The sequence below is a fragment of the Cervus canadensis genome, chromosome 13, assembly GCF_019320065.1.
Source record: "Cervus canadensis isolate Bull #8, Minnesota chromosome 13, ASM1932006v1, whole genome shotgun sequence".
In the NCBI taxonomy this organism is placed as follows: domain Eukaryota; kingdom Metazoa; phylum Chordata; class Mammalia; order Artiodactyla; family Cervidae; genus Cervus; species Cervus canadensis.
Genome location: NC_057398.1, coordinates 28496728 through 28520958, shown reverse-complemented (window position 1 = coordinate 28520958; position 24231 = coordinate 28496728). Strand labels below are relative to the sequence as shown.

The 24231-nt window shown below is 63.8% G+C and overlaps 2 protein-coding genes across 8 annotated transcripts; one reads left to right on the top strand and one right to left on the bottom strand.

The window, feature by feature from the left end:
* Positions 1-188: 188 nt before the first annotated feature.
* On the top strand, positions 189-14500 carry ACAP3 (ArfGAP with coiled-coil, ankyrin repeat and PH domains 3). 4 transcript variants are annotated; one of them, XM_043485993.1, is made up of 24 exons: positions 189-480; positions 4093-4150; positions 4795-4914; positions 5113-5166; positions 6271-6329; positions 6910-7093; positions 7466-7510; positions 7597-7692; positions 7773-7847; positions 8270-8281; positions 8892-9004; positions 9101-9152; positions 9390-9490; positions 9565-9676; positions 9909-10117; positions 10203-10272; positions 10396-10490; positions 10569-10774; positions 10934-11038; positions 12047-12154; positions 12239-12459; positions 12638-12747; positions 12858-12968; positions 13103-14500. In XM_043485993.1, exons 1-24 carry the CDS (start codon positions 434-436, stop codon positions 13248-13250), a joined length of 2511 nt encoding a protein of 836 aa, XP_043341928.1. In that variant the 5' UTR covers positions 189-433; the 3' UTR covers positions 13251-14500. The 4 variants fall into 4 exon arrangements, with proteins under 4 accessions (XP_043341928.1, XP_043341929.1, XP_043341930.1 ...); XM_043485994.1 differs by having other exon boundaries at positions 192-480; positions 12056-12154; XM_043485995.1 differs by having other exon boundaries at positions 324-480; positions 3997-4150.
* A 943-nt stretch (positions 14501-15443) lies between these two features.
* Positions 15444-24215, bottom strand: SCNN1D (sodium channel epithelial 1 subunit delta). Of its 4 annotated transcripts, none has more exons than XM_043485592.1 (12): positions 23404-24215; positions 18634-19013; positions 17882-18089; positions 17624-17805; positions 17365-17453; positions 17129-17292; positions 16924-17022; positions 16600-16717; positions 16418-16496; positions 16284-16341; positions 15877-16122; positions 15444-15795 (listed from the first exon to the last, which is right to left on the bottom strand). In XM_043485592.1, exons 1-12 carry the CDS (start codon positions 23440-23442, stop codon positions 15499-15501), a joined length of 1959 nt encoding a protein of 652 aa, XP_043341527.1. In that variant the 5' UTR covers positions 23443-24215; the 3' UTR covers positions 15444-15498. The 4 variants fall into 4 exon arrangements, with proteins under 4 accessions (XP_043341527.1, XP_043341526.1, XP_043341528.1 ...); XM_043485591.1 differs by having other exon boundaries at positions 24080-24190; XM_043485593.1 differs by lacking the exons at positions 18634-19013; positions 23404-24215 and adding an exon at positions 20639-21011.
* Positions 24216-24231: the final 16 nt, after the last annotated feature.

Genomic DNA, 24231 nt, shown 5'->3' with positions numbered 1-24231 from the left:
CGCAGACCCGCAAGCTCCCGCGCCCACCCCACTAGCAGGCCCCCAATCCTCCCGCCGCGCTCCGGGTGAGCTCATATTGCCAATCCCCCAGGTTGCCTAAGGCCGAACCGCTGGAGCGCTCGCGGCCCAGCGGCTCCTGAGACTGCTGCTGGGCCCATCCACTCTTCCGACCCGCTGCAGGGACTAAGGGGGCGGGACGTCGAAGCGTTTGGCGACGCTCCCCGGCGGTGACAGCGGGCGGCGCGCGCGGACGGAGGACTTTGGCGACGCTCCCCGGTGGTGACAGGCGGGGCGGGGCGGTGGCGCAGCGGCCTCGTTCCGGGGCGGGCGGGCGCCGATCGCGGCGCGGGCGGGCGGGCGGGCAGGCAGGCCGGGGATGCCGCTCGGGCCGCCGTGGTCCTCGTGCCAGTGAGCGCCGCGCGCCGCCGCAGCCATGACGGTGGAGTTCGAGGAGTGCATCAAGGACTCGCCGCGCTTCAGGTGCGCCCCCAGGGCGCGGCGCGGCCCTTTGTGATCCGCGGGTTCGCAGCCCCTCGGGGCACCCGGGACCGCCGGGGGATGGGGCGAGGGTGGGGGAGCCGGTGCCGCCTTTGTACCCGGCGCCGGGGCTGGAGGCCAGAGCAGGAGGACTCGCCTTGGACAAAGCCCGCAGCAACCCTGGCCCTAGAGCCCGGAACAAAAGATGCCGCTTGTGCTGGTCGCCGCGCGCGAAGGGTGCGCGCGTGGGGCGGGGCGGCCTCCGGCAAGGCCACCTCTCCGTGGGAGTGTCCGCCCGCTTTGTGTCTAGACCTTCTGCGGACCACCTGCACAGGGCTGAGACCTTGCCGGGCCCTGCAGCCCGACTCTGGCTAGGGTCGTCTGGGTGCATCGGGTGTCTGCCCCTGGAATCTGTCTTGGTTCCTGTGCCCAGAGTAGTCAAGGGGGCGGGCAGCTGGAGCCACAGTTAGGGCTTGGGGCAGCTGCTTGGCAGAGGTGACCTAGATGCCTGGCAGGGTGGGGGCTACCTAAGCAGACTGGATTCGAGAGACTGGTGGAGGTTCTGGGCTGTGCTCTGCCATGGGTTTGTGCTTTTAGTCCTTCCTGGGAGTGCAGGCGGGCTTATCCGTGTGGACATGTTCATGGTGTGCACGAATCTTCTTTAACGGGGCATCTCCTGTGTGTCAGGTGCTCATGCTTGTGCTTGGGTACACTCATGTGAATTCTGCCCCTCTGCACCCTCCCTTGAGGTGCCAGACCTTGGACATGAATGTGTGGGTGAGCTGCGCCCCTGGACTGCTGCTAGATAGAGTGGGTGTTTATCGTGCAAGGATGAGTTAAGGCACTAGGCACATGTTAGTTTGTTCCCGTGTACCCCAGCACAGGGTGCATATTTATGCAGCAAATCCATGAGTACACGCTTTGTGTGTGTTGTGCTTCTGCGTGCATACATGTTTGATGGCACATGTGCCTGTCAGGCCTTGGCACACTTGCGCTGGGTAGTATGCATGTGTATGTGTGTGTGCTAGGTCTTTGGGGTGTGTTAGCAAGAGGGCCTGTGTGCAGTGCCTGGTGGGCCTCAGCATCGGTGCTGTCACCTCTGAGTCCCTGGAGCCAGCCCCTTGCCCAGCCGCTTCACAGGGAGTCAGCAATGAAGGCCAGAAAAGACTGGATGAGGGGTAGAGGCTGGACCAGAGAGTGGTCCCCGGCCCTGGGCAGAGGGCTAATGATCACCTCTGTGCTCTCTGATCTTATGTTCCTGACAGTTGAGGGGGGGGACGTGAGCAACTCAGGTACCTATGATCCCAGGCTGGGGGCACCCACAGTGGGCAGCTCCAGGCCCTCCCTCCCACACCAGCCTGCTTGCCAGGGGGCACCCACAGTGGGGCAGTAGATGCAGCTGATGCCTGGGCTTTGCCAGGTTTTCTTTGAAAGTACATAGCTAAGACCCCAGGGTGGGGGCCAGGGAGATGCCCCTGACTTTGGGCCACAGAAGCTGCATTGTGTGGGTTTTGGGGTTGGGCTGAGATTTAACCAGGTTTTGAGGCCTTTTTGAGGTTCCCTTGTCCATGTGCCCTCAGATGCTGCTGAGGATGTAACCTGGACTTCCTGGAGGCCAGCTTGGGGGCCAGGGTTAGGGTAGAGCTGGGTGGGAGAATGTGGTCAGGATATAGGGCCAAATGACCCCAGCCCCGGGGGAAGAGGGACCCTGTCTGTATGCTCATGGCCTGGGCAGAGCCCCACAGCCCTGGGTGCCTATGGCTGGAGGGCTCCAGGCTCTCTCAGACTCACCGGGGCACCGCCCACCCCTTGTTCATGGTGCCCCCTCCCCTGGGTGGGGCTTCAGGCGCTGAGTCATGGCTCTGGTGGGGAAACCAGCCTCACCCTCCTACTCCAAGCTGCTGAGGAAATCCTGGAGGGATGGCAGGAGAGGAGACCTTGTTCCATGGAGGTGGGGGGAAAGAGATGAGGGGCATGGGGCCCCCATGAGTACATTGGTGCTCTCTACTGAGTGCCCACCTCGCCCCCATGAGCACATTGTCACCATCTGGTACAGTGCCCCCAAGCTCTCTAGGGACCAACTGCCCCCTCCCCGCCCCCCTGGCTCGGGGGTGATGGCCCTCCACACATCTGCCCAGGGCAATTGGGGTGACTGGGGCTCCAGAGGCCATGTCTCTGCTCTGCTCTGTAGTATCCTCTCCTGACGGGTTGTCCTTCTGTGCCCTGGGCCCCTGGGTCGGGGGGAGGGGAGAGGCTACACTGATGGTCAGGATCCTGTAGTCTCAGGCTGGGCATCCTGCTGGGCGTGGGCCAACACTGGTCCAAGCAGACGTCCCCTCTGACCCCTTCCCGCTCTGGAATTCAGAGACCCCTCAGCCCTGGGGCAGGGATAAGGGCTGCTCAGAGTGGAGGAGGACAGGGAATCTTCCAAAGGCCCTGACGAGGCAGCCTGGCACCCCCCTCCCCCACAGCTCCTAATTGAGGGAGTACCGAGCTGCCCCCCACATGAGGGACTAAGTCCCTCTCCCCCAAGCCTGGGAAACCCTGGAATATGGCCCTCTTCTACCAGCCACGGGGCAGCGAGGGGCCTCTAGACCTGGACAGCCTCCTCTACCCTGGCCCTGGCCCTAGAGGCTGCCTCTAGCCCCTGGTCTGAGCTCCATTCCGCGTTATCCCTTGTCCCCAGGAAGCCAGATGGGCCCAGCTCACCAGCTGAGTGGGTTGGGGGGAGCCCTGGGATCCTGGCCCTCTTTCCCTGTTTCCTGTTCCCAGAGCATTGGAGGGGGGGGAGTCACGTGCCTGATCCATCTGCCTCTCGCCTCGCCTTCCGGGATTCTCTGTCCACTGGCTTCTCTGGTGATGTCATCGTTAACTCTTCCCTCCCCAAGGCAGCCCCATTGTCAGGCTGCCCCAGTGGGAGTGGGCTCCTCCAAGGTCTGACCCACTGCTCCCTCCAGGCAGACAGGGCCAACTTGGTATTTGAGGTTGGGGGAGTAGTCGGGAGGTAGGGGCATGCCTCTGCTGGGTGTCTCACTGTGCTAGGGAGCAGCCCCAGGTTTGCAGGCTCTACTGACACAGGTCTGCCCCAGGGTCTGCCAGCCCCAGGCCAGAGTGGGCTACAGCTGAAGCTAAGGGTTGGGGGGTCCAGATGGGGTCTGGGGTCAACTCTGAGCCTTGGAGAGGTGTATGGGCTGGGCCGGGGGGCGGTGACCAGCGAGGCCCTGCATGTCCCCCTCCACAGGGCCCTGGCCCCTCCCTCTGTGCCAGGGACCACCCCCTCCCCTGTCCACAGACCCCATTTGGGGACATCACAGCCGACTAGGCCTCTCTCTGCCTGGGATGGTGGTGGGCCCTGGAGGCTCTGCAGCCCTGGAGTCATGGTCCCAGTCCTGCCCCTCTCCTCCCTCTTCCATGCCCCCACCCCAGTCTCCATGTCTTAGTCTGTCCGAGGGGGGCGTGGAGGAAGGTGGGCCTGCGGGAGCCAGTGGCTATCGACAGAGCAGCCCCTTCCCACTGCAGACCCTTTGGGGAGGTGCCTGGGGAGATGAAGACCAGCTAAGTCAGTGGGGGAGGCTCGCTGCAGGCGGGTCTCCAGCCACCCTCTACCCGTCACAGGGCAACTATCGATGAGGTGGAAACGGACGTGGTTGAGATCGAGGCCAAATTGGACAAGGTGAGGGAAGGTCCTGGGGGAACAGAGGGCTCGGTCCAGCTCACTCGCGGCCACCAATACAAGCACAAGTGTGTGTTTATGCGTAGCACATGGGCCTGGCTGTCACTGGCCTTCATACCTGTCCTGGTGCACATGCTGCACACACACCTGTGTCTGTGTGGTTTCCTCTCGCCACGCCAAGGAGGGGAGTCTTGGGGGAGGCAGGGGCAGCTGCTGGGAGGCTGTGCCTCTGAGTAGCTGGGTTAGGGGCCCGGGGCACAGGCAGGAGGGGAAGAGGGGTGGCATCCCTGAGCCCCTTCTGGCTGGTCCTGCTGTTCCTTGGCCAGGACTGCATGCCCACCCCGGCCCTGGGGTCCCTGCTCCTGGCTTCCCTCTCTTGCTCCCACCTCCCACACTGGAGCCAAGGCCTGGGCAGTGCCAAGCTGTTGCCCCAGCACCAGGTGGGCTCAGAAGGACAGGTGGCGGGCAGTGGCCTTCCTTTTCCACCTAGGGCCGCCCAGCTGTGTCCTGGGCACTGATGGGCCCTGAGCTAAATTCCGGCTGCCCTGGCAGGGTCCCAGCTTGTGTGGTCTGGCCTTGGTGGCGGTGAGGGCTGGGGCCACAGGTGGCGTGAGTGTCCCCCGTCTGTCCTGTCCTGTCTGCAGCTGGTGAAGTTATGTAGCAGCATGATCGAGGCAGGCAAGGCCTACGTCACCACCAACAGACTCTTCGTGAGTGGCGTCCGCGACCTGTCCCAGCAGTGCCAGGGCGACACTGTTATATCGGTGAGGGGGCAGCTGACCTCTGACCTCTAGGCAGGGGCAGGCACAGGCAGGCAGCCCCTCGAGGGTGCCCCTGCCCTGGGAGCAGGTGGGCGTTTGTGCTGGGCCACAGGGGCTACTCTGTGGCTAGTGGGTGGGAGGTGCTGACACTGGGGGCACGGCAGTCCCATTTAAGCAAGGGTCTCCCCCACCCACCCCCAGGAATGTCTGCAGAGGTTTGGAGACAGCCTGCAGGAGATGGTCACCTACCACATGGTGAGCCCTGATGGGGGTAGTGGGGGGGCACTGCTTATCATCACTGTCATCCCTTCCTAGGCAGCCACCCCTTGGGCTTCCTGCAGGCCCCGCCCAGCCTGGAAGGCTCTGGGCTGGCTCTGGGAGAGCTGAGCTGGCAGGGGCGGGCTGTGGGGGAGGCCACGTTTCTGCTCCTGCAGTCTAGGGGCGGGGGGCGCCCACATTGCTGAAACTCTACTGTGTCCCAGGTGAGGGCCGGATAGCCAGCAGGGAGGTGCCTGGAACCTGCCTGTCTGGGGCTGAGGGTGGTGGGGGCTTGGCATAGTCGCCTTAGAGGGTTATCCAGGGCCATCAGACAGGGGTCATTGGCCAGGCTGACCCCATGGCTTCCCGGGATGGATCTGTCTGACCTTGAGCCTCTCAGGGGCCCCCTGCATGGACACACAGAACAGAATGAGGCCCATGTGGGTGGTCAGACCGTGGCCTGGAAACCAGAGCCTCAGACTAAACAAGGGGCCCCTCCCCCACAGGGGAAGTTCAGAAATAAACCAGTGCTGGACAGCTCGTCCAGCCTCAGCAGTCTGTCTGTGTGTCTGTCTGCTTCTGGTTAGGGCCCAGCCCTCTCCCCATGTTGAGGGGATCTGATTCTGGGTCCAGTCAGTGCTGTGGGGGAGGCCCCTCCAGCCCCCAACAACCACTTCACCCTGCCCCCAGGCCAGATCCCTCAGGAGCTTCGGCTGTAGCTGGACCCTTCCAACTGCAGGGCTGGTCATCCTCAAGATGGCTTCTCCCCAGGCCGGGGCACTGGCTGTCACTAGGGGCCCTGGGTGTGCCTGCCCTGACTGGGCCATGAGAGGGGGACAGCTTGGGCCTCGAATCTGACTGAGAGCCAAGTGGGGGAGATGGGCAGGTGGTCACAGCTGTTGCCTCTGGGCGCCAACCCAGGCCTAGGGGCTGCACCTGGTCCCTTGGACCCTGCGAGGCCGGCTCTGTGAGGGTGACCAGCTGGGGCCCAAGTGGGGCTGGACAGGGCATTCTCTGGTTCTTACCTGAGGGGATAGGGGCCTGGCCTCTGGGGTCATGTGGGGGCAGGTCTCTGATACCTCCACCTTTCTATGGTCCCAGATTCTGTTTGACCAGGCCCAGAGGTCTGTGCGGCAGCAGCTCCACAACTTCGTCAAAGAGTGAGTGGCCCCAAAGGAGGCCTGGCTGCTCTCCCCCATGCTGGGGTGTTTGAGCTGAGAGAGTCTGGGGCCTTGACACAAGGCCTGCAGGCTCTGGGTGGGGGGCTCATTGTAGGCCAAGACTGGGCTGAGGAAATAGTGCTGGAGGGCAGGGACCACAGAGGGCATCGAGGGGGCCCTCAGGCAGGGGTGAAGGCAGGACCATGGAAGCATCAGGGTCGGGGTCACAGAGCAGGAGGTGGGGACTTGGTGGGGGTCTCAGCTCAGTGCTGTGTGATAGTTGGGGATCCCCCAAGTGGAGCATCTGGAGTCCAGACTAAGGCTAGGGGTCACCCCAAGCTGGACCAATCCTGTGGGTGAGGTGGTGAAGAGAAAGGGGGCCCTGGATTGGGAAAGGGACCTGAGAAGGAGGCAGCAGGGAGTGCTGGCTGTGGGGGGTGGGAGGCCAGGACAGGGAGGTGGGGAAGGAGGTTGTGGAGCACAGAGGGGCTGGGAGCAGAAAGAGGGCCTTTTTTGAAGGGGGGGGGAACCCAGTGCACCCCTCCTCAGGCTCCCTGACCTGACACCTGCCGGCCTCCAGGGATGTGCGGAAGTTCAAGGAGACCAAGAAGCAGTTTGACAAGGTTCGGGAGGACATGGAGCTGTCACTGGTGAGGAATGCCCAGGCCCCGAGGCACCGGCCCCACGAGGTGGAGGAGGCTACGGGTGCCCTGATCCTCGCCCGAAAGTGTTTCCGCCACCTGGCACTGGACTATGTGCTCCAGGTGAGTCTCTGGGCCTTGGGTGTCGCTGCAGACACGGACCTGGTGTCTGGAGGGGCCCCTCTGACCTGAGAAAACTTCAGATGCTTGGGGAGGGATCTGGAGTGGGGAATGCCCCGGGCAAAGACCCAGAGGTGGGGACGTGCTTGGGACAAGCCAGGGCTGGAGGCTGCAGGAGGGCTTGGAGCAGGGGGTAGAGTTCATGGCTTTGTCCATGGAGAAACCATGAGAGGAGATATGGGTACCAGTGTAGGGAGCATCAGATGAGTTGGTGGTCTCAGGGAGCCACAAGCACCCTGAGTGGATATGAGCAAGGTCCAGGCCATGGCGTAGCTCAGCCCTGATATCTTCACCTGTTCACTCCTTCCTTGGCAGATCAACGTCCTCCAGGCTAAGAAGAAGTTTGAGATTCTGGATTCTGTGAGTGCTGGGGTTGGGTGCACCCGGTGGGGGCCCTGGCAACTGTGGCTGGTGGCCCGGCCTCACCTGTGTCCCTACCCCCCCAGATGCTGTCCTTCATGCATGCCCAGTACAGCTTCTTCCAGCAGGGGTACAGCCTGCTGCACCAGTTGGACCCCTACATGAAGAAGCTCGCGGCCGAGGTGAGCCTGCGGGGAGGGGAAGCCAGGGCCAGCGTGTCAGGGGAAGGGGTCCACTTCCCTCTCTGTACCCCTCCCCACAGCTGGACCAGTTGGTGATCGACTCGGCAGTGGAGAAGCGGGAGATGGAGCGCAAGCATGCTGCCATCCAACAACGGGTGAGGCCCTACAGCCCTGGCCTCCCTGTGGAGGGGCCCTTCAGCCCTCTCCAAGTGTGGACCTGGGAGCCCGCCACAAAGACACACTCCCCGTCCCTCCCCAGGCCTGCCCATGCTCAGGTTGATTCTGATCCTCCTTGGAAGAGCAGACAGAGGTGGGAGTCCTCATCCCTCAGGGTCTCAGCACAGTGAGAGGTCACTTAGAGGCCAGGACCAGCCCCCTCAGCCCACAGGTGCTAGGGCTGGGGCTGGGTGGAGGGTCCTACTGGGGCCTCTCTGCTCCTGGCCAGACGGCTGTCATGGCGCTGCCCTGGGCGGAGATGACTGCTGGTGGGAGCTGCTAGTTCCCAGGAGGAGGCTGCAGGGCTTCACTCACTGGCTCTCTCTCTCCCTCCTCCCGCTCCTCCCGCTCCCGGCCTCAGACACTGCTGCAGGTGAGTGGGCGCCCACCCGGGGATGGGGTGGGGGGACAGGTGGGTGGGGCCTCTGTCCGCCCCGCCCCGTTTCAGCACCAAGGACACCTCCACGGCCCCAGCGCTCCGACCCTGAGCACCTCCCGGGGCGCGCCTAGCACCAGCGGAGGCTGCTGAGCTGGGACCGAGTCCCCTTCGGCAGCAGCTGCAGCTGTCCCTTCCCGCCCCCACTCAGCCAGGGGAGCAGGTGGCTGGGCCTCCTCTCCCACTGCTGGACACACAGGACAACGCTCAGTGTCTCCCCGGCCCGTGTGAATGGAGCTCTGTCAGGCTGGCTGGAGCAGCCCAGCTGGCAATATGAATGGGGGACTGAGGACAGGGGAGGCGGCTTCCTTCCTGATCCTACCCAGAGCTTGCTGTTTGTGCCGGGCGGGGGGAGCTGGGGGTTGGGGCCGGAGCGCTTCAGGCCCCCAGCTGTGGTGGGAGGCATCTGCCCCCATGGGGTTTGGGTCAGGAAGTGGCTGTGAAGACCCACCCTCTCAACCTGGGCTGTGGGGAGGCTGGGAGGGCAGCCGTGTCCACACAGCAGTGGGTGGGTGCTCATGGAGGGCTGGGCTCCAACTGCTCCCAGGACTTCTCCTACGATGAGCCCAAGGTGGAGTTTGACGTGGATGCACCCAGTGGGGTAGTGATGGAAGGCTACCTCTTCAAGAGGGCCAGCAATGCCTTCAAGACGTGGAACAGGTAAGGGAGGCCCTTTCTCAGGGGACTACAGGGCAGACAGATGGGGGGGGGGGTGCCCAGCCCGGCCTGACCCCTCCGGGCCCATTCCCCACCCAGGCGCTGGTTCTCCATCCAGAACAGCCAGCTGGTCTACCAGAAGAAGCTCAAGGTGCGCTGGGCCTAGGGCAGCGACTCCTGGGCCTCCTCACCTGGCCTGGGAGTGGGTGGTTGGGGGGGTTGGTATCATGGGGCTGAGGACATGGATGGGCACCAAAGCCTGAGTGGCTAAGGACAGAGACCACTTGAACCCCAGGCAATCCGTGTCCTGGGTAGAGCAGTGAACGGGTGGTCAGGGTGGGGCAGAGCTGGGTGCTGAGTGCGAGGACCACGGTGGTCATGCCTGCAGGATGTGCTGACTGTGGTAGTGGACGACCTCCGGCTCTGCTCTGTGAAGCCCTGTGAGGACGTCGAGCGGAGGTTCTGCTTTGAGGTCGTGTCACCCACCAAGTAAGGAGGTCCCGCCCAGGGTGTGATGTGGCAGGAACCTCTGCTTGCCCAGCCTGACAGGCCCCTTCCTGCAGGAGCTGCATGCTGCAGGCTGACTCAGAGAAACTACGGCAGGCCTGGGTTCAGGCGGTGCAAGCCAGCATTGCCTCTGCCTATCGGGAGAGCCCTGACAGCTGCTACAGTGAGGTGGGCCCTCCCTGCACATGCGTGTACAGCTCCCGCAGGCCACACACCAGCACACATGTGCATTCTGTGTATGCACACATGAGTGTGTGTGCGTACATGGGGGTGCAGGCTCGTGCCTCAGGGACCCTGGCCTGTGTTGGCCCCTGTATCTGGGGAGAAAGATGGGGCCTCCACTGGGGAGACTGGGGCTGGAGCTCCCATAGGGCTGAGTGACCCTTCACCCGGTCCCCAGAGGCTGGACCGCACAGCGTCCCCGTCCACAAGCAGCATCGACTCTGCCACGGACTCTCGGGAACGCAGCGTCAAGGGTGAGAGCGTGCTGCAGCGGGTGCAGAACGTGGCCGGCAACAGCCAGTGTGGTGACTGCGGCCAACCTGACCCGCGCTGGGCCAGCATCAATCTGGGTGTGCTGCTCTGCATCGAGTGCTCAGGCATCCACAGGTGGGCCTCCTGGGCGGCCCGGGTGGGGTGGGGGGGTGGGGGGTGGGTGGAGCCGCTCCCTAACTCCTCCTCTCTCATCATCCAGGAGCCTGGGCGTCCACTGCTCCAAGGTGCGGTCCCTGACCCTGGACTCGTGGGAACCGGAGCTGCTGAAGGTGTGTGGGGGCCATTGCAGGCTGCCAGGAGACTGGTGGGGAGAGGGAGACAGGAGCCAGGTCTGCCCACTTGAGGGGAGGTCTGTGGGCTGGGCTGATGCTGGCCCCACCGTCTCCTGCCAGCTGATGTGTGAGCTTGGAAACAGCACCGTGAACCGGATCTACGAGGCCCAGTGTGAGGGGCCGGGCAGCAAGAAGCCCACAGCCAGCAGCCCCAGGTGAGGTGTGGGGTAGCCTAGGCAGGGCCTGGGGAGCCCTGGCCCACAAGTGCGGCCTCATGTCTGGTCCTGGTCCAGACAGGACAAGGAGGCCTGGATCAAGGACAAATATGTGGAAAAGAAGTTTGTGCGGAGGCCACCCTCGGCACCAGCCCGGGAGGCCCCACAGCGCTGGAGGGTGCAGAAGTGCCAGCGCCACCACAGCTCCCCCCGAGCCCCTGCCCCCCGCCGCAGCAAAGTCCGGATGGAGCCCGTTCTGCCCTCTGTGGCTGCCCTGTGCTCAGGTGGGAGGGGGCCGGCAGGTGCGCCCCAGCTCACAGGCCTGGGCAGGGGGTGAGCCTCCAGACTATGAACCCCAGGGAGGCCAGGGGTGGGGGGAGGAAGGAGCAGAGCCCCGAGCTCTGCCCACCTCCCAGCCTGGCCTGGTTACTGCCCTGCTACAGGCTCCGTGGAGCCCAAGTTCCGCAGGGACTCGCTCTTCTGCCCGGACGAGCTGGACTCCCTTTTCTCCTACTTCGATGCAGGGGCTGCTGCGGCCGGCCCACGCAGTAAGTCCCCTGCTGCCCACCCCCCAGCTCAGCCAGGGCAGCAGAGCAGGGGCCAGGCACGCTCACTCAGAGGGTGGACAAGTACGGAACAGCTGTGGCCTCTCACCCAGGGACCGGAGGGATGGGCATTCCTTGCAGGAGGGACTGGTATAGGGATGGGGAGAGTCTGGGGGCCAAGCAGGGCTAAGGCTGGGACAGTATCTCCAGGGGCTGGAGGTAATTCAGATATTGACTTGGAGGCTGGAGCCATGACCCTCAGGGAGACCCATGTGCGGTGTGCACACAGGAGTGTGTGTGGGGCATGACTGTGCACATGGGTACACACATGTGAGTGTGTACATGTGCGTATATGCATGGGTGTGTGCACATGCATGTGTGTTCGTGGACAGCTGTGTGCCAGACCAGCTCCTGAAAGACAATTGTGTGCATCTTCTCCAGCTCCTCCTGGAGTGGGGGTGGGGCGCACATGCTGCAGGTTGGGGCCCTCCCCGCCCCCTCCCGGGGCCTGCCTGTGAAGTGTCTATCAGCACCCACTGGCCTGGGGCGTCTGGGCTGCCTTTCTGGGCAGTGTGGACAGAGGGCATAGACGGGGGCCAAGAATTGGCAGGGCTGCTGGGGTGAGTGGGTGCCCTCGGGCAGCAGAGGGCGCTGCCTCGCTGCTCCGGGCTCTTTGTGAGGGCTGCTCTTGGGTGCCGCTCACTGCTGCCTGGAGCCATGTCTGGATGGAGACCTCCCAGCTTGCATTATGGCGGCGCTTCGGCCCATCCGTCCTGCTAGGGCCGACCTGAGCGAGGGGGGGGATCACATCCACGACTGTGCTCCTAGGGGGCGCTTAATCCTTGACTCCATTGAGTTGTCACTTGATTTTCTCTCCTTTCCTCCCATCCTGGGCAGGGCTCTCCTCTGCCCCCAGAGTGGGGACTGATCCTGCTCCAGGGAGCATCCCCGGGAGGGTGGGTGGCCCTCCAGCCTTCCCCCAGACGCTTTCAGGATCCCCTCTGGCTGTGGACTCTGCAGGTCTGAGCAGCGACAGCGGCTTAGGGGGCAGCTCCGACGGCAGCTCAGATGTCTTGGCCTTCGGCGTGGGCTCTGTGGTGGACCGCGTCGCTGAGGAAGGTGAGTGCATGGCTCCCCATCCCCGGCCCTGCGCCTCCCCCGCTCCGGACCGGCTTACCGGCCCTTATCGCCCGGTCCTCGTAGAGGGTGCAGAGTCGGAGGAGTCCAGCGGCGAGGCGGACGGAGAGGGGGAGGCCTGGGGCCTGGCAGACGTGCGTGAGCTGCACCCGGGGCTGCTGGCGCACCGCGCGGCGCGCACCCGCGACCTTCCCGCCCTGGCGGCGGCGCTGGCGCACGGGGCGGAGGTCAACTGGGCTGACGCGGAGGACGAGGGAAAGACACCGCTGGTGCAGGCCGTGCTGGGGGTAAGTAGGCGCCCGGCTGCGCCCGGACCCAGGTGCAGCGTCTTCACAGAGGCTCTACCTTGGTGCGCACGCTTGAAGAGGCGTCGGGGCTTGGTGGGAGGTAGGGGACCTGCAAGGAACCGTTCCCGCGGCTTGGCTCCGTCTGAACCGTACCGCCTTCCCACGCCGGCTTCCCCAGGGCTCCCTGATCATCTGTGAATTCCTCCTGCAAAACGGAGCGGACGTGAACCAAAGAGACAGCCACGGCCGGGCTCCGCTCCACCACGCCACGCTCCTTGGCCGTACTGGGTGAGTCGTAGGCTGGTCATCCCCTCACTTTCCCCCGCCCCATGGGCCCGGGTCGCCCGCCCACCAGTACCTACCCAAGGCCTGACCTGACTTGCCCCCTCCGCTCTCAGCCAGGTCTGCCTGTTCTTGAAGAGGGGGGCGGACCAGCACGCCTTGGACCACGCTCAGCAGGACCCATTGAGCATTGCGGTGCAGGAAGCAAACGCCGACATCGTCACGCTGTGAGCAGGAGAGCGGTGTGGGTGGGGGACCCTGTGGGCGGGGCGGAGCACTTCATAAGGCCCGCCCTCCTCAGGTCTGGGACTCAATGGGCTGGGGGCGGGCTAGGCTCTTCATAAGGCCCCCCCTCCTCCAGGCTCCGTCTGGCGCGCATGGCCGAGGAGATGCGTGAGGCTGAGGCGCCTTCTGGCCAGCCGGGTCCTCTGGCCGGCAGCAGCCCCACTGAGCTCCAGTACCGCAGGTGCATCCAGGAGTTTATCAGCCTTCACCTGGACGAGAGCTAGGGCAGCGGGGTGGGCGGGACCCCCCCCCCCCAACAGGCCCGTTTCCGGAGAGCACTGGTGTTCTGGAGCTCCTGGAGCCCTTGCTGCCGGCTCTGCCCTCCTCCTCCAGCGGCCCCCACCCCGGGCCAGAGCAGGACCAGCACTGAGTCTTCTGAAGCTCCAGTCTTCCCCAGGAGGTGTTGCATCACTCCCCGCCTCCAGGGACCCTGTATCTTCAGGTGACCCCTCCCTGGGGGGCCTGGGTTGCTCGTGTCACAAACCACTCTCCAGGCCCCATGTCACCTTGTGCTCCTCTCTGCTCCCCCAGGCCCGTGTCACGTCCTGCCCCTCTATCCCTGGGCCCATGCCACTTGGTGCCCCACTCTGCCCTCAGGGCCTGTGTCACCTCGTGCCCCCACTTTACTGCCCAAGGACACTGACCTGCTAGTTGGGTCCCTCCCATGCCCCCAGCCCCTCCGCTGGGCCCTGGGGCTGGTGGCTGGCCACCGGCACCTTGTGAGGGCAGAAGGGACCGCCCATCCAGGGAATCAACCCGTGTACCTCACTTAGCGACCCCAGCATCCAGGCTGGGCTTCTTGGGTGCTTGGGGGCTCTGGCCTGGGGCCTCAGCCCTGACTGGGCACGGACGTCCTGAGGCCGTGTGGCTGGCCATGCAGCCCCACCTGTTCCTGCCTTTTCCCAGAGCGGGTGGCAGGTGCGTCGCTCTTCCCACCCCTGCATCTGATGTCCTTTGTCACGGACTGAGGGGTTTTCTACAATGACCTCGTTCTCACTTTGTCTCGCGTCTTTTCTCTGGACTCAAGGACCACCTTGACCCCCAGCTCTGCCCGATGCTGGGGGCGCTCTGCAGCTCAGCCCTGCCCCCTCACCAGCCTTGCCCCTGGCTCAGCCCATGGGGCTTCAGCTCACCCCCAGGGCCCTCTGATGCCTTCTGCATTCCCCTTCCTGGAGCCCTGGGGCAGTGGCTGGGCCCCTCCCCAACTCGAACCCTCGGCCAGCCCAAGGCCAGTTGGCTGGTCACTATGCAAAGGCTGCCCAGGGAGGCCCCATGGGCAGCAAGGTGGGCCCCCAACTCCCTCGCCTGCTGGCTGTGACCCCAGAGAGCAGAATTAACTCCTTCCTCTCTTCCTGCTTGAGCTCTGCCCCCACCTCCCACCCCACTGCCTGCGCCAGGGCCTTTGCTAGGGCCTCAGCTGGTGGGATCCGCCTCCACTCCAGATCACAGTTAATAAACAGCCGCTTGCACCCGCTGCCTCGTCTCACCCGTCTCACTCTGCTCTGTCTCAACTGGGGTGGAGGGGGTCACCTGCCTTCCCCAAGGAGTGGCCCTGCGTGGGACAGCACCAGTGGTGCCCTCAAAAGGTGCAGTAAGCTGGAACCTGGGAGCCTGCCTGATGGAAACCTGGGCTCCATTGATTAAAATCAGTTCTTGATACTCCACTCCTTGGCTGCCCCGCCCTTTTCTAGGATGGACACCAACTGGCGAGGATGGTCTGGACCTAGCCTTGTCCCCTAGGCAAACTCTGCCCCGAGTCCCCTGCCCCACAACCCCCACAGCATCTGTGACTCAGGATGTGGCAGTACGATCTGGTTGGAGGTTTTCAGCTCACTCAGGGGACGGGGAGGGCAGCAGAAAACACCCTAGCCACCAGGTGAAATCATTTTATTGCAAAGTGGCCCCAGGTCACTGAGTACCTGGGCCTGGCCCTGCCCTTCCTCCCGTTGGCCCTGAGCTGAGTGGGGCTCTGCCCGATGCCTGCACACACCTACATGTAGGTGCAGACAGACCTGCTGACACAGAAACACGTGGACATATGACACTGGCACCAAACAGACACACGCCCATGTGGAGCACCCCCCACACATGGGCACACAGTCCTCCACTTGGGCAGATGCTCCATCAGGACCAGAACACGGGAATCCAGAGTGGTGGGGATGCTCCCTTATTCCCTGCCTGCCCTGGGCCTCCTTGAGACCTGTGAGGCCACCGCTGGGCAGAGCAGGGTGGCTTGGCTAACAAGAAATCCTTCTGTGCTCTGTACCTGGCGGCGAGCCACCCCCCAGCTCTGATGCTGCTGCTTCCTGGGCCCTGGGTTTGGCTTGGTTGGCCCAGGAAGCCCCATGGGGCTGGACTGGCCTGCCCTGGGCAGTCAGGAGAGCCCACTGCTGCCGCTGCTCCCAGGATCAGGCCAGGTTCAGACTGGTTCAGGTGTCAGGGGTCTCTGGGGCTCACTCTTGGCTGAACTCCTCAGCCAAGACTCCTGCTAAAGTCCCGGCAGCATCGTGGGAGGCGAAGGCAGCCAGGTCCCGGGGCATTCGATGTTGTGCCTGCAGCCACTGGTCCACTGGCTGGCCTCTGGCTTGGAGGGGGCACCCTCATGGCCTCCCTGGGCTGGCCCTGAGACCCGCGGAGCCAGCGGCAGCACAGCAGCAGGGTGAGAGCCATGGCGTCCAGCAGCAGCTCTAGCACCTCCACGACCGAGAGGACGGAGGAGCCGAGCCACAGGCTCCAGAGGCTGCCCATGGCTGAGAGCAGCTGTGACACCTGTGGGTGTTGGCAGTGGTGAGCAGAGGCCCGGGCGCTGGCCCCGGCCCCCTCCTGGCCCCGGCCCAGGAGGCAGCTCACCGAGTAGACCGGTGTCTCGTTCACCATGCGGTAGTTGAGCTCCTGATAGAAAATGTTCACCTTGGCCAGGCTGATCCTGGGGCAGGGCACAGGTGAGAGGGGCTGAGCCCTAGACCTGCTGGTGGGGCCTTCTGTGCGGGCCCTGGAGGGTGAGGAGGGCAGGGGCAGCGGCCAGGACTTGATGGAGGCAGAAGGTGGCCATGGGTTCCGTCGGCTTGTCTCACCCAGCACAGCCAGGACCCAGTCCTGCATACACAAAACTTGCTGTGGCTGCAGCTTCTCCTGGCCCTCGGGCACTGCAAGGTGGTGTGAGGGCAGGACTGCAGGGACAGAGGCCAGTCCTGGGAGGGCTCTCTGCCCATGATCTCCCTACTTGTCCATCCCGCACCCCTGCTTTGGGGACTCACGGCTGATGTGGAGGAAGGCCATCTGGAGGTCCCGGCAGAGAGCTTGTACGACGACTCCCTGGGAGAGACAGCCCCATCACACCCCTGTGTGCTGGCCCCGGGCAGACCAAACGGAGCCCAGCATGCCCCCTCACCTGCAAGGCTGCGGGCATCGGGTGGTGCAGGGAAGCTGGTGGGTCTTCAGTTTCTGGTAGAGGTGGTGGAAGCAGTGACCTGGGGAGACAGTCACGGGTGAACCTATGAGAAGCGACCCAGGGGCGATGGGGAGGTCTGCTGTTGGCCTAACAGGCTGGTAGGGGCGGGGCGGGGAGCTCACCCCAGGCTGGGTGCCGCATGTAGCTGCAGTACTTGGCCCCCGCCGGCAGAGGGTAGAAGAAGTAGCCGCAGGAGCAGGTCTGCACCATCAGCTGCTGAAAGCAGGAGACCAGGCAGGCCTAGGGGGACAGTGGGGGCTGAAGCTGGGGGTCTGGGGCAGCCGCCTTTCTCCCCAGCCCACCTGCCTCCCCTCCTTCCCACTGGCCTGTTCCCTCACCCACCACCAGCATCCCTTAGGGTCTCCTTGCCTTAGCCTCCCCCACCCACTCCCCAGCCCCCTCCCTGGTCCCTGCCCCGCCTTCCTGCCCCTCATGCCCAGACTCACCTGCCTGGTATAGGAGGTGTTGTACAGTAGCTGCACGTCCACGCTGCCTGTGCTGTCCATGCACTGCCCATAGGGGCTCCCGAGCCGGTGCACCTCATCCTGGGGGAAGGGGGGCTACTCAGTCCTGCTGCCTTGAGCTGGAGGTCCTGCGCCCCACCCGGGGTTTGAAACAGAGGCCGAGAGTCTGGAGGCAGGGGCGACCCACCTCACGGATGTCAATGGTGGTCTCTGTCCCTGGCCGGATGCTGAAGCCCTGATGCTCCAGGAAGGGCGTGTGGTCTTGTGGATGGATCATGACCTTGATGCCGGCCTTCGTGGACAGCAGAGGGAGGTGGTCCTGCTGCTCAGCCCTGAGGACCAGGCTGATCCCTGGGGGAGGCCAGGGGTGAGGCCAGGTCGGCCCGGACACCCCGCCCGCACCTAGTCCCGGCTGGCACTCACTGTGGGTGACGCCCGGCCGGTGTGTGGCCCAGACACTGTTGAAGGTGTAGCAGCTGCCGTAGGTGGGGTGGTGGGATGTCTGGAAGTGCCTGGAACCAGGGGCCATGTTCAGACAAGCACACGCTCTCCACCCATCACCCTGCTGTGTGTGGCCTGGGATTGTGGGGAGGGGAGCACAGCTGCCTTGTCTCTGGAGGGAGCTGCGGGGCCGGCAGACCACTGCTTGAGGTGGGGGGAGCGAACACCGGTCTGTACTCACTGGGCATGGCAGTCCCGGTCGTCGTAGCGGCAGGAGAAGACAAAGTGGCTGCCGTGGCTGTCCTCATGGGCAGTGGGCAGCAGGGCCAGGATGTTTATGTAGTGGAAGCGGTACCACTCCTGGGCGGCTACAATGCCGGAGGAGTAGGCTTGCTGAACACAGTCGCCTCCAGTGCTGTTACACTGTGGGGCATGGGGTCAGTGTGGGCGCGACTGGCCTGCCCGAGTCCCATGCAGACCCCCCGGGCTGGACACTCACCAGTTTGAAGCCCACTCTGTTCTGGCCGTCCAAGGGTCTCAGCCTCTGCAGGCGGATCCTACGGTCCAGCTGGAAGGCGGGCTCTGGACCTGGGACCTCGGCCCCCAGGGCGTCCCCGCTGTCGCTAAAGTTGAACTGATACAGGGAGTAGATGTTCTCCCTGGCAAAGTCATCCAGAACCCGCAGATGGTGGCGGGCTAAGTGTGGCCTGGGGGCAGGGTGGGCGGGAGGCAGAGTCAGAGCCAGGCCCCCTTAGCACACTGGAGAGCCAAGCACTTTGGAGAGAGCCAAGCTTGTCCGCAGGCACTGACCCTGCGATCACGGACAGGACAGGAGCCCCCCAACCCCTGCCATCCTCAGAAGCCTAGAAGGCGGTTCTGAATACGGAGCTGCGGCTTCAGAGGGAAGTCAGACCCCCCCGGCCTGGCCTGCCTCCCACCCCTGGGATCCCATCCTCCTCTGGCTCATTCACAGCCCTTCCCTGTCTTTGCTCTGCTGACTCTACACTGCAGTGTTACCCTGCTCCCCTCTCCTGGGCACCTGCTCTTCTGGAAAGCCCCTGGCTCTCCTCCCCTCCCCCTCCAGGGCTTCCTAACTCCTGAAGGTCCCTCCAGCCTGGCACTGGTCACAGTAACACTTATCTTATTCTTCTTGTCCTTTAGCCCTGCCCCTGGGGCACAGAGCAGGAAGAGGTGGGTTGTCCTGCTGTGACCGCACCAGGGGAGGGGCCCCCAGGCTGGACCAGCCCTCACCGGTGTGGGTTCATGTCGCACAGAGTGACTGAAGGGAAGAGCTTGCGCTCCGAGTGCACGGACACTGTCATGATGACCGGGTAACGCCAGTACTGCTCGAAGAGGAGCGCGAACTGCCAGTAGAGTACGCCCAGGGCTCCTGCCAGCAGTAGCCCCCAGGAGGCCGTCTTGAGGCGGTTCTGGCTGGAGCAGACAAGGCGGATGGTGCCGTGGATAGTGGAGTTGGTGCAGAAGAAGGTGACCAGCTCCCTGAAGGAGGCGTGCAGCTCTATCAGCCTCTCTCCACGTTCTTCCTCGGGCAGTGTTGGTGGGGGTGCCTGGGAACACGTCCAGGTTCCTGGCCCCCCGCCCACTGTTTGGCCCGTGCCTTCAGCCTGCATCTGAGAAGTGAGACTCAGCAATGCTCCAGCCTGCCACTTGGCCTGACCCCACTCAGGTCTCCCCACCCGGGCCATCAGCCTTCCTTTCTCCCTGCCTGGGAACTCCCGGAATTGTCACATCCCTCAGCCACCAGTGGCCTAGCCTGGCTTGCTGACGCTTGATAAAAACCCCATCGGAAGCTGGTCCATAATGAGGGACCAGCTCTGTTGCCCCCACTCCCATGGCGACAAGCGGGGCACCAGGCAGCCTCCACAGGCATGTCTTATCATGGCCAGAGCCGAGCCTGGGTGGTGGGGCAGGGTCAGCAGGGGACGTAGACGCCAGGCTGCACCAGGTCTTGTCTGCAGGTGGCTCGAGGCTGGAGGCTTGGGTGGGTCTCTGCTGCCATCTGCCAAGTGGGGCAGGGGCCTCTGGTGAGGGGCAACCAGATGACCTGCTCTGAGTGGGCCTGGGGCCCAGCATTGGGGGTTGACTGAACCGTGGGCCCCAACAGCCTCCAACAACCCTCAGTGGCCAGCATGGCCATACTGGATTGGGGCCGATGGAGCCACACAGGTCTGGCCACATCGGGGCCAAGGGTCAGGTCTGTAGCCTGTTGGGCACTGTGGGCCTGGGTGGGGGTGTTGTCCACAGAGCTGAGTCCAGGGATGCTCTGTCTGTGGGCCTCAGGCTTCCAGAAAAGTAGGCAGCAGTCTGGCCAGACATGGTCGGGACCTGAGGGCCCCAGGGAAGTTGACCTGAGGCCTGCTTGGCCCTACTCCCACCCAGAGGCTCCAGCATCCCGGGGACCTTGGTCCCTCAGTGCACAGGACCGTGGGACCCAGACCAGGTCAGGCTGGCTGGCCCGGGACACACACTGAGTCACTGCCCGGGCTTCCTACGGACTTTCCAGAGTGTCCCCATCTTGGTCTGAATCATTAGGCCTCTCGCACTTGGGGTGTAGCCTCCTGGGTTCTAGCCCCTCTAGCAACCGGGCCTGGGCTGATACCTGAGGAGGCGGCTGAGCCAAAGAAGGGCCTGGTGCGTCTCAGCCAGCACATGCTGGCCTGGACACCCATCGCCCACCAGCTGCCTGGGGCCCAGGTAGGAGATGAGGGTGGTCAGCCCAGGCCTCAGGTTTGTGGAGGCAGCCAGGCCAGGAGAATGTGCCAGCATGGGTGCTGATTGGCCCCCTATGGCACAGAGCGCTGCCTACACAGGTGTCCCGTGACCACATGGAGCCCTCACAGGGCAGCAGGACCTTCAGTTTTGTGATACAGGCAAGGGATAAGGGCCTCCAGAAGGTTCTTTCTGACGCCAGTAACCATGTTTCCAGACTGGCCACCTCCCACCCCGGCTGGCTTCCTGAGATGGGGGGAGGGGTCCCTGACACCTCGGCCACAGCAGGAGTGGGGGTGTGCCACCCCTTCATGCAGTACACACACGCACACAGCTGTTCACAGACACACACACACTCCTCTCACACAGCAGGCCCTCTCTCAGCAGGGGTGCATGACAAAGGCCTGGATGGGAGCCTCTGCCCTCACCCCTCCTGTGCCTGTGCTCCAGATAACATGGGGGACACGACCCCTCCACCTCAAGCCGGGGAGACCCCGGTGACAGCCCGCCCTGACTGCCCTGGTACCTCGAGGCTGCACCCTCCCTGTGCATGGGCATCCATCCTCTGGTGCTGGCGGCTGCAACAGCGGTGACTATGGCAGTGCTGGTGGCAGTTCTAGCAGGTGACAAAGCGGGCTGTGGCCCAAGGCTGGCCAAGCAGCCTCCTGTTTATAACAGGCTGGGCGTGGGGCGAGGTGGAGGGGTGGAGCCTGGCAGGGACAGCCACATCTGCTCTGGTCCCGGAAGGGGAAGCCTTTGGGGCAGGGATGAGGGTCCTTCACATCAGTAAGGCTCTCTTGCTCGCGTTTCTGGAAGTGAGGTCTGGGGGCCTGGCCCTGGCAGTGGGTGAGGGGCTCCAGGTTTCTGGAGGGTGAGGAGGGACCCCACACTGGTAGACCCTGGGGTGCCTGGCCCCCTCTCCATCCACTCTCCTCCCTCCTGGCCTCAGAGAATGCTTGCTCACCTCCACTTGCCCAGCTCTAACCACAGGTGTTTGTGGCCAGGGGTCCCTGGGCAGGGGCCTCCACTCCCAGAACACAGGTGTCCCCTGGTGCTGGCTGCCCAGCCCCTGGGACAGGCACCTACTGTGGGAGTGAGTTGGGGCCTGGGTGGGCAGGTGGTGCCCACGGCTCAGCCTCCCGGGAGGCCCAGAGACTCTGCGCCAACCACACATCACACTCAGGGTCCAAGTCCACCACCGCACGGCTGAAATCCTCAGCCCCAGAGTGCTTGCCTGGGGCCAAACAGTGTGTGAAAGGCTGGAGAGCCCCCAGGAGGACCCATGGGGAACTCAACAGGGCTCCATGAGGCCAGGGCCTCGCCATCCCAAATGACCAGACCCTCCGCTTGGCCCTCTGCCCCTCCCACACAGGCTCTGGGTTCCTGACGGACCACCCCAAATGGGTGCTGAAGTGAGGGAGGAAGCCCCCACCCTCGCTAGGCCCTTCTGGTGGGGGCTTGGCTCTGAGGAGGGGTGAGGTCATCATCCTCCTGCCTTTGGAAGGGGCAGATGGCAGTCGGGGACCTCTGGAGAGGGAAGTCACGCACAGGGAAGAGCTGGCCCTGGACTCATCTAGGTGTGAGTGCGAATCACAGCTTCCTCAGTCATCGGCTGTGTGACGTTGAACAAATTACTCAACCTCTCTGAGCCGGTTTCCTCAAGCACAAAGTGGGGCTGAGTTTCCTCTTGAGACTCGAGACTCAAAGGTGAGACCAACCGATGTCACGGGGCCAGCGTCAGAGCCCCATCTTCCTGCTTCTGAGAAGGCCCTAGAACCCACCTTTGGAAAGTCAGAGACACAGAGACTGTGTCCAGTGGCAGCGAGGCCAGCAGCGCCCTCCTCCCTTCCCTGCCTGACCCCTCGCCTGCCTCCCCAGGTTCCTCCAGTGCCTTGAGGAGCAGAAGGAGCTGGCTGGGACCAGACAGGGCATCTCCAGCTCCTCACACAACAGGGGCTCATGTGGCTGCTCCTTGACAGCTGTGTGTTGAGAGAATTAGGGAAATTATTTAGGGCCCTATGTCCCCCACCCTCTCTCCAGAGGGACGGCTGGCCCCAGCCTGCTGAGCATGGCCCCATTGAGCCCTCAAGCAGTGGCCTTCCCTGAAGTTGGACCTAGGGACACCAATGTGCCTCCTTCCAGACTGTGAGCACCCAGCACTTCATGGGACCCCTGGGCTCCACTTTCACATCCGTGGGTGTCTCCACCCTCAGAGACAGCTAAGAGTTGGCCCTGGGATTCTGGTGCAGCAGCCATGAAGTCTGAGCCAATGGGCTCTGCATGTATCCCAGATTCTGGGGGCTGGGGGCGTCCTCCCCGGCCTGGGGGGCTGGACCATCTGGAGTCCCTGCCCACTGACAGGTAGGAGGCCTCCTCATTGCTATTGCAGCACCTCCCTGTCCCCCAGGTGCTGACTGCAGTGTCAAGCAGGGGTTCCAGTCACCACGGAGGGGGCTCCTTGAGGTACTGGCCACTGGAGATGGGCCGAGTGTGTGATGTTCCCCATGTGGGGCTCAGGGTCTGGTCTTGTGTCTCTCTCACACCTGCGCTTTAAACACCCAGCGCCTCAGGGCAGCCTCCCTTACATAACTCTCCTCAAGCTAAAAACAGCTGGGCCCGCCCTGCGTGGGGATGGCAGAACCCAGAGGAGGCAGGGGAGAGAAGGAAGCCTGAGATGTTTTCTGAGTGTGGCAGCAGGAGGTGGGGCCTGGGACCGCCAGCCTCCCCATGAGGAAGGTAGGCCAGGGCCAGTGAAGCTCACTTGCAGCTGGGGGAGGTAGCAGGCTGCTTCCCCCAGGCTGGCTGGCCTAGTGTTGGCCTGAGGGGCGATGGGCACTTGTTTCTGCCCCTGGGCCTGGGCCAGCCCTGCAGTGACTGCTCCTATCTTGTCTGAGGTGCCCTGGGTAGGCCAGATTTGGTGGCGATCATGGCCCCCTGCCTGCCCTCTGCCAGGGGCCATGGCTGGACCCATTGGAGCTTGGAGTCCACTGTCAATCGTCATGTGGTTAGTAACCCCATTGACCGGTGGTGTATACTGAGAGGTAGTCAGGGTTGTGGTCAAGGGTGAGACTTTGGGGTTTGAACCCCAGATCTACCTAGCGACAGCCTCTCTGGATTGGTCCCAGCTGATGACCAAGGCCTGTCTCAGAGTCAGTGCAGCGTCTGCCCTGGCACAGCCCTGTGGGGGCACACCCCAGCCCCCACTCACTAGGAAGGGTGGTGAGGAGGGTGCTGGCCTGCCCACTGCCCAGCCCTCCCTTATCCAGACCCCCACCCGTATGCCATCCTCACCTGCTCCAAAGTGTTGCCCCAGTGCTGTCCCAGAGACATACTCTCTGCTCCCCAGGGACCTCCCTGGCCAGCCCACCTTCCTGCTCTGCCTCCCCCTCCCCCAGGGCCTGGGAGGGGACCGTGGGAGCAGAAAGTGAGCCTCAGTGCAGCGTCCACTGCTGCATAATGACCCTATTCATGAGCTGGGCGGAAAATTCAGTCGGGAAACAGTGCAACTCTTTTATGAGGACAGCTCTCCCCCTGGGCAGGGGCTGGGCAGGATTCCTACGCCGGACCCCACCTGGCACAGGTTCTAGTGGGGCTCCTGGCTCCACAATCACTGCGGTCACAGAAGGTCACCCAGGATTCGATTCTCAGGGACCCGGGTGGTTCGGTCACCTGGGACGCGGACTGCCTCGAGCGCTTCCCTGTTAAGTGGGCACAAGAACTGGGTCCTCCAGGCGGGACTGGGCCGATCCTTTGGAAGGGGGCAGTGGGAGGGTCGAGGTACCAGGGAACTTGGGCGGGGCTCATCCCGGCATCTCGGGGGTTACCCTCTAACTGAGACTGTTTTCCCGCGGAAGGCAGGGGATCATGAGAAGGGGAACGTGCAGGGTGCCCCGGACCCCTGCGGCCGCTGACAGCGATGTGGCCGAGAGACCAACAGGAGGGCCAGCCGTGGCTGATTGGATCAGACCTGCTCTGAGCTCGTTCTCCGCCCCTCGGAGCTGCTACTAGTGCGCATGCGCCGACTGCTTTTGCCTCCCGGGACTAAAGGCCACAGCGAGATGCAGGCTACCTCCGCCGGGCCGTCTAGAGCGGCCGCCTCAGCTAACCGCGCCCCGGAAC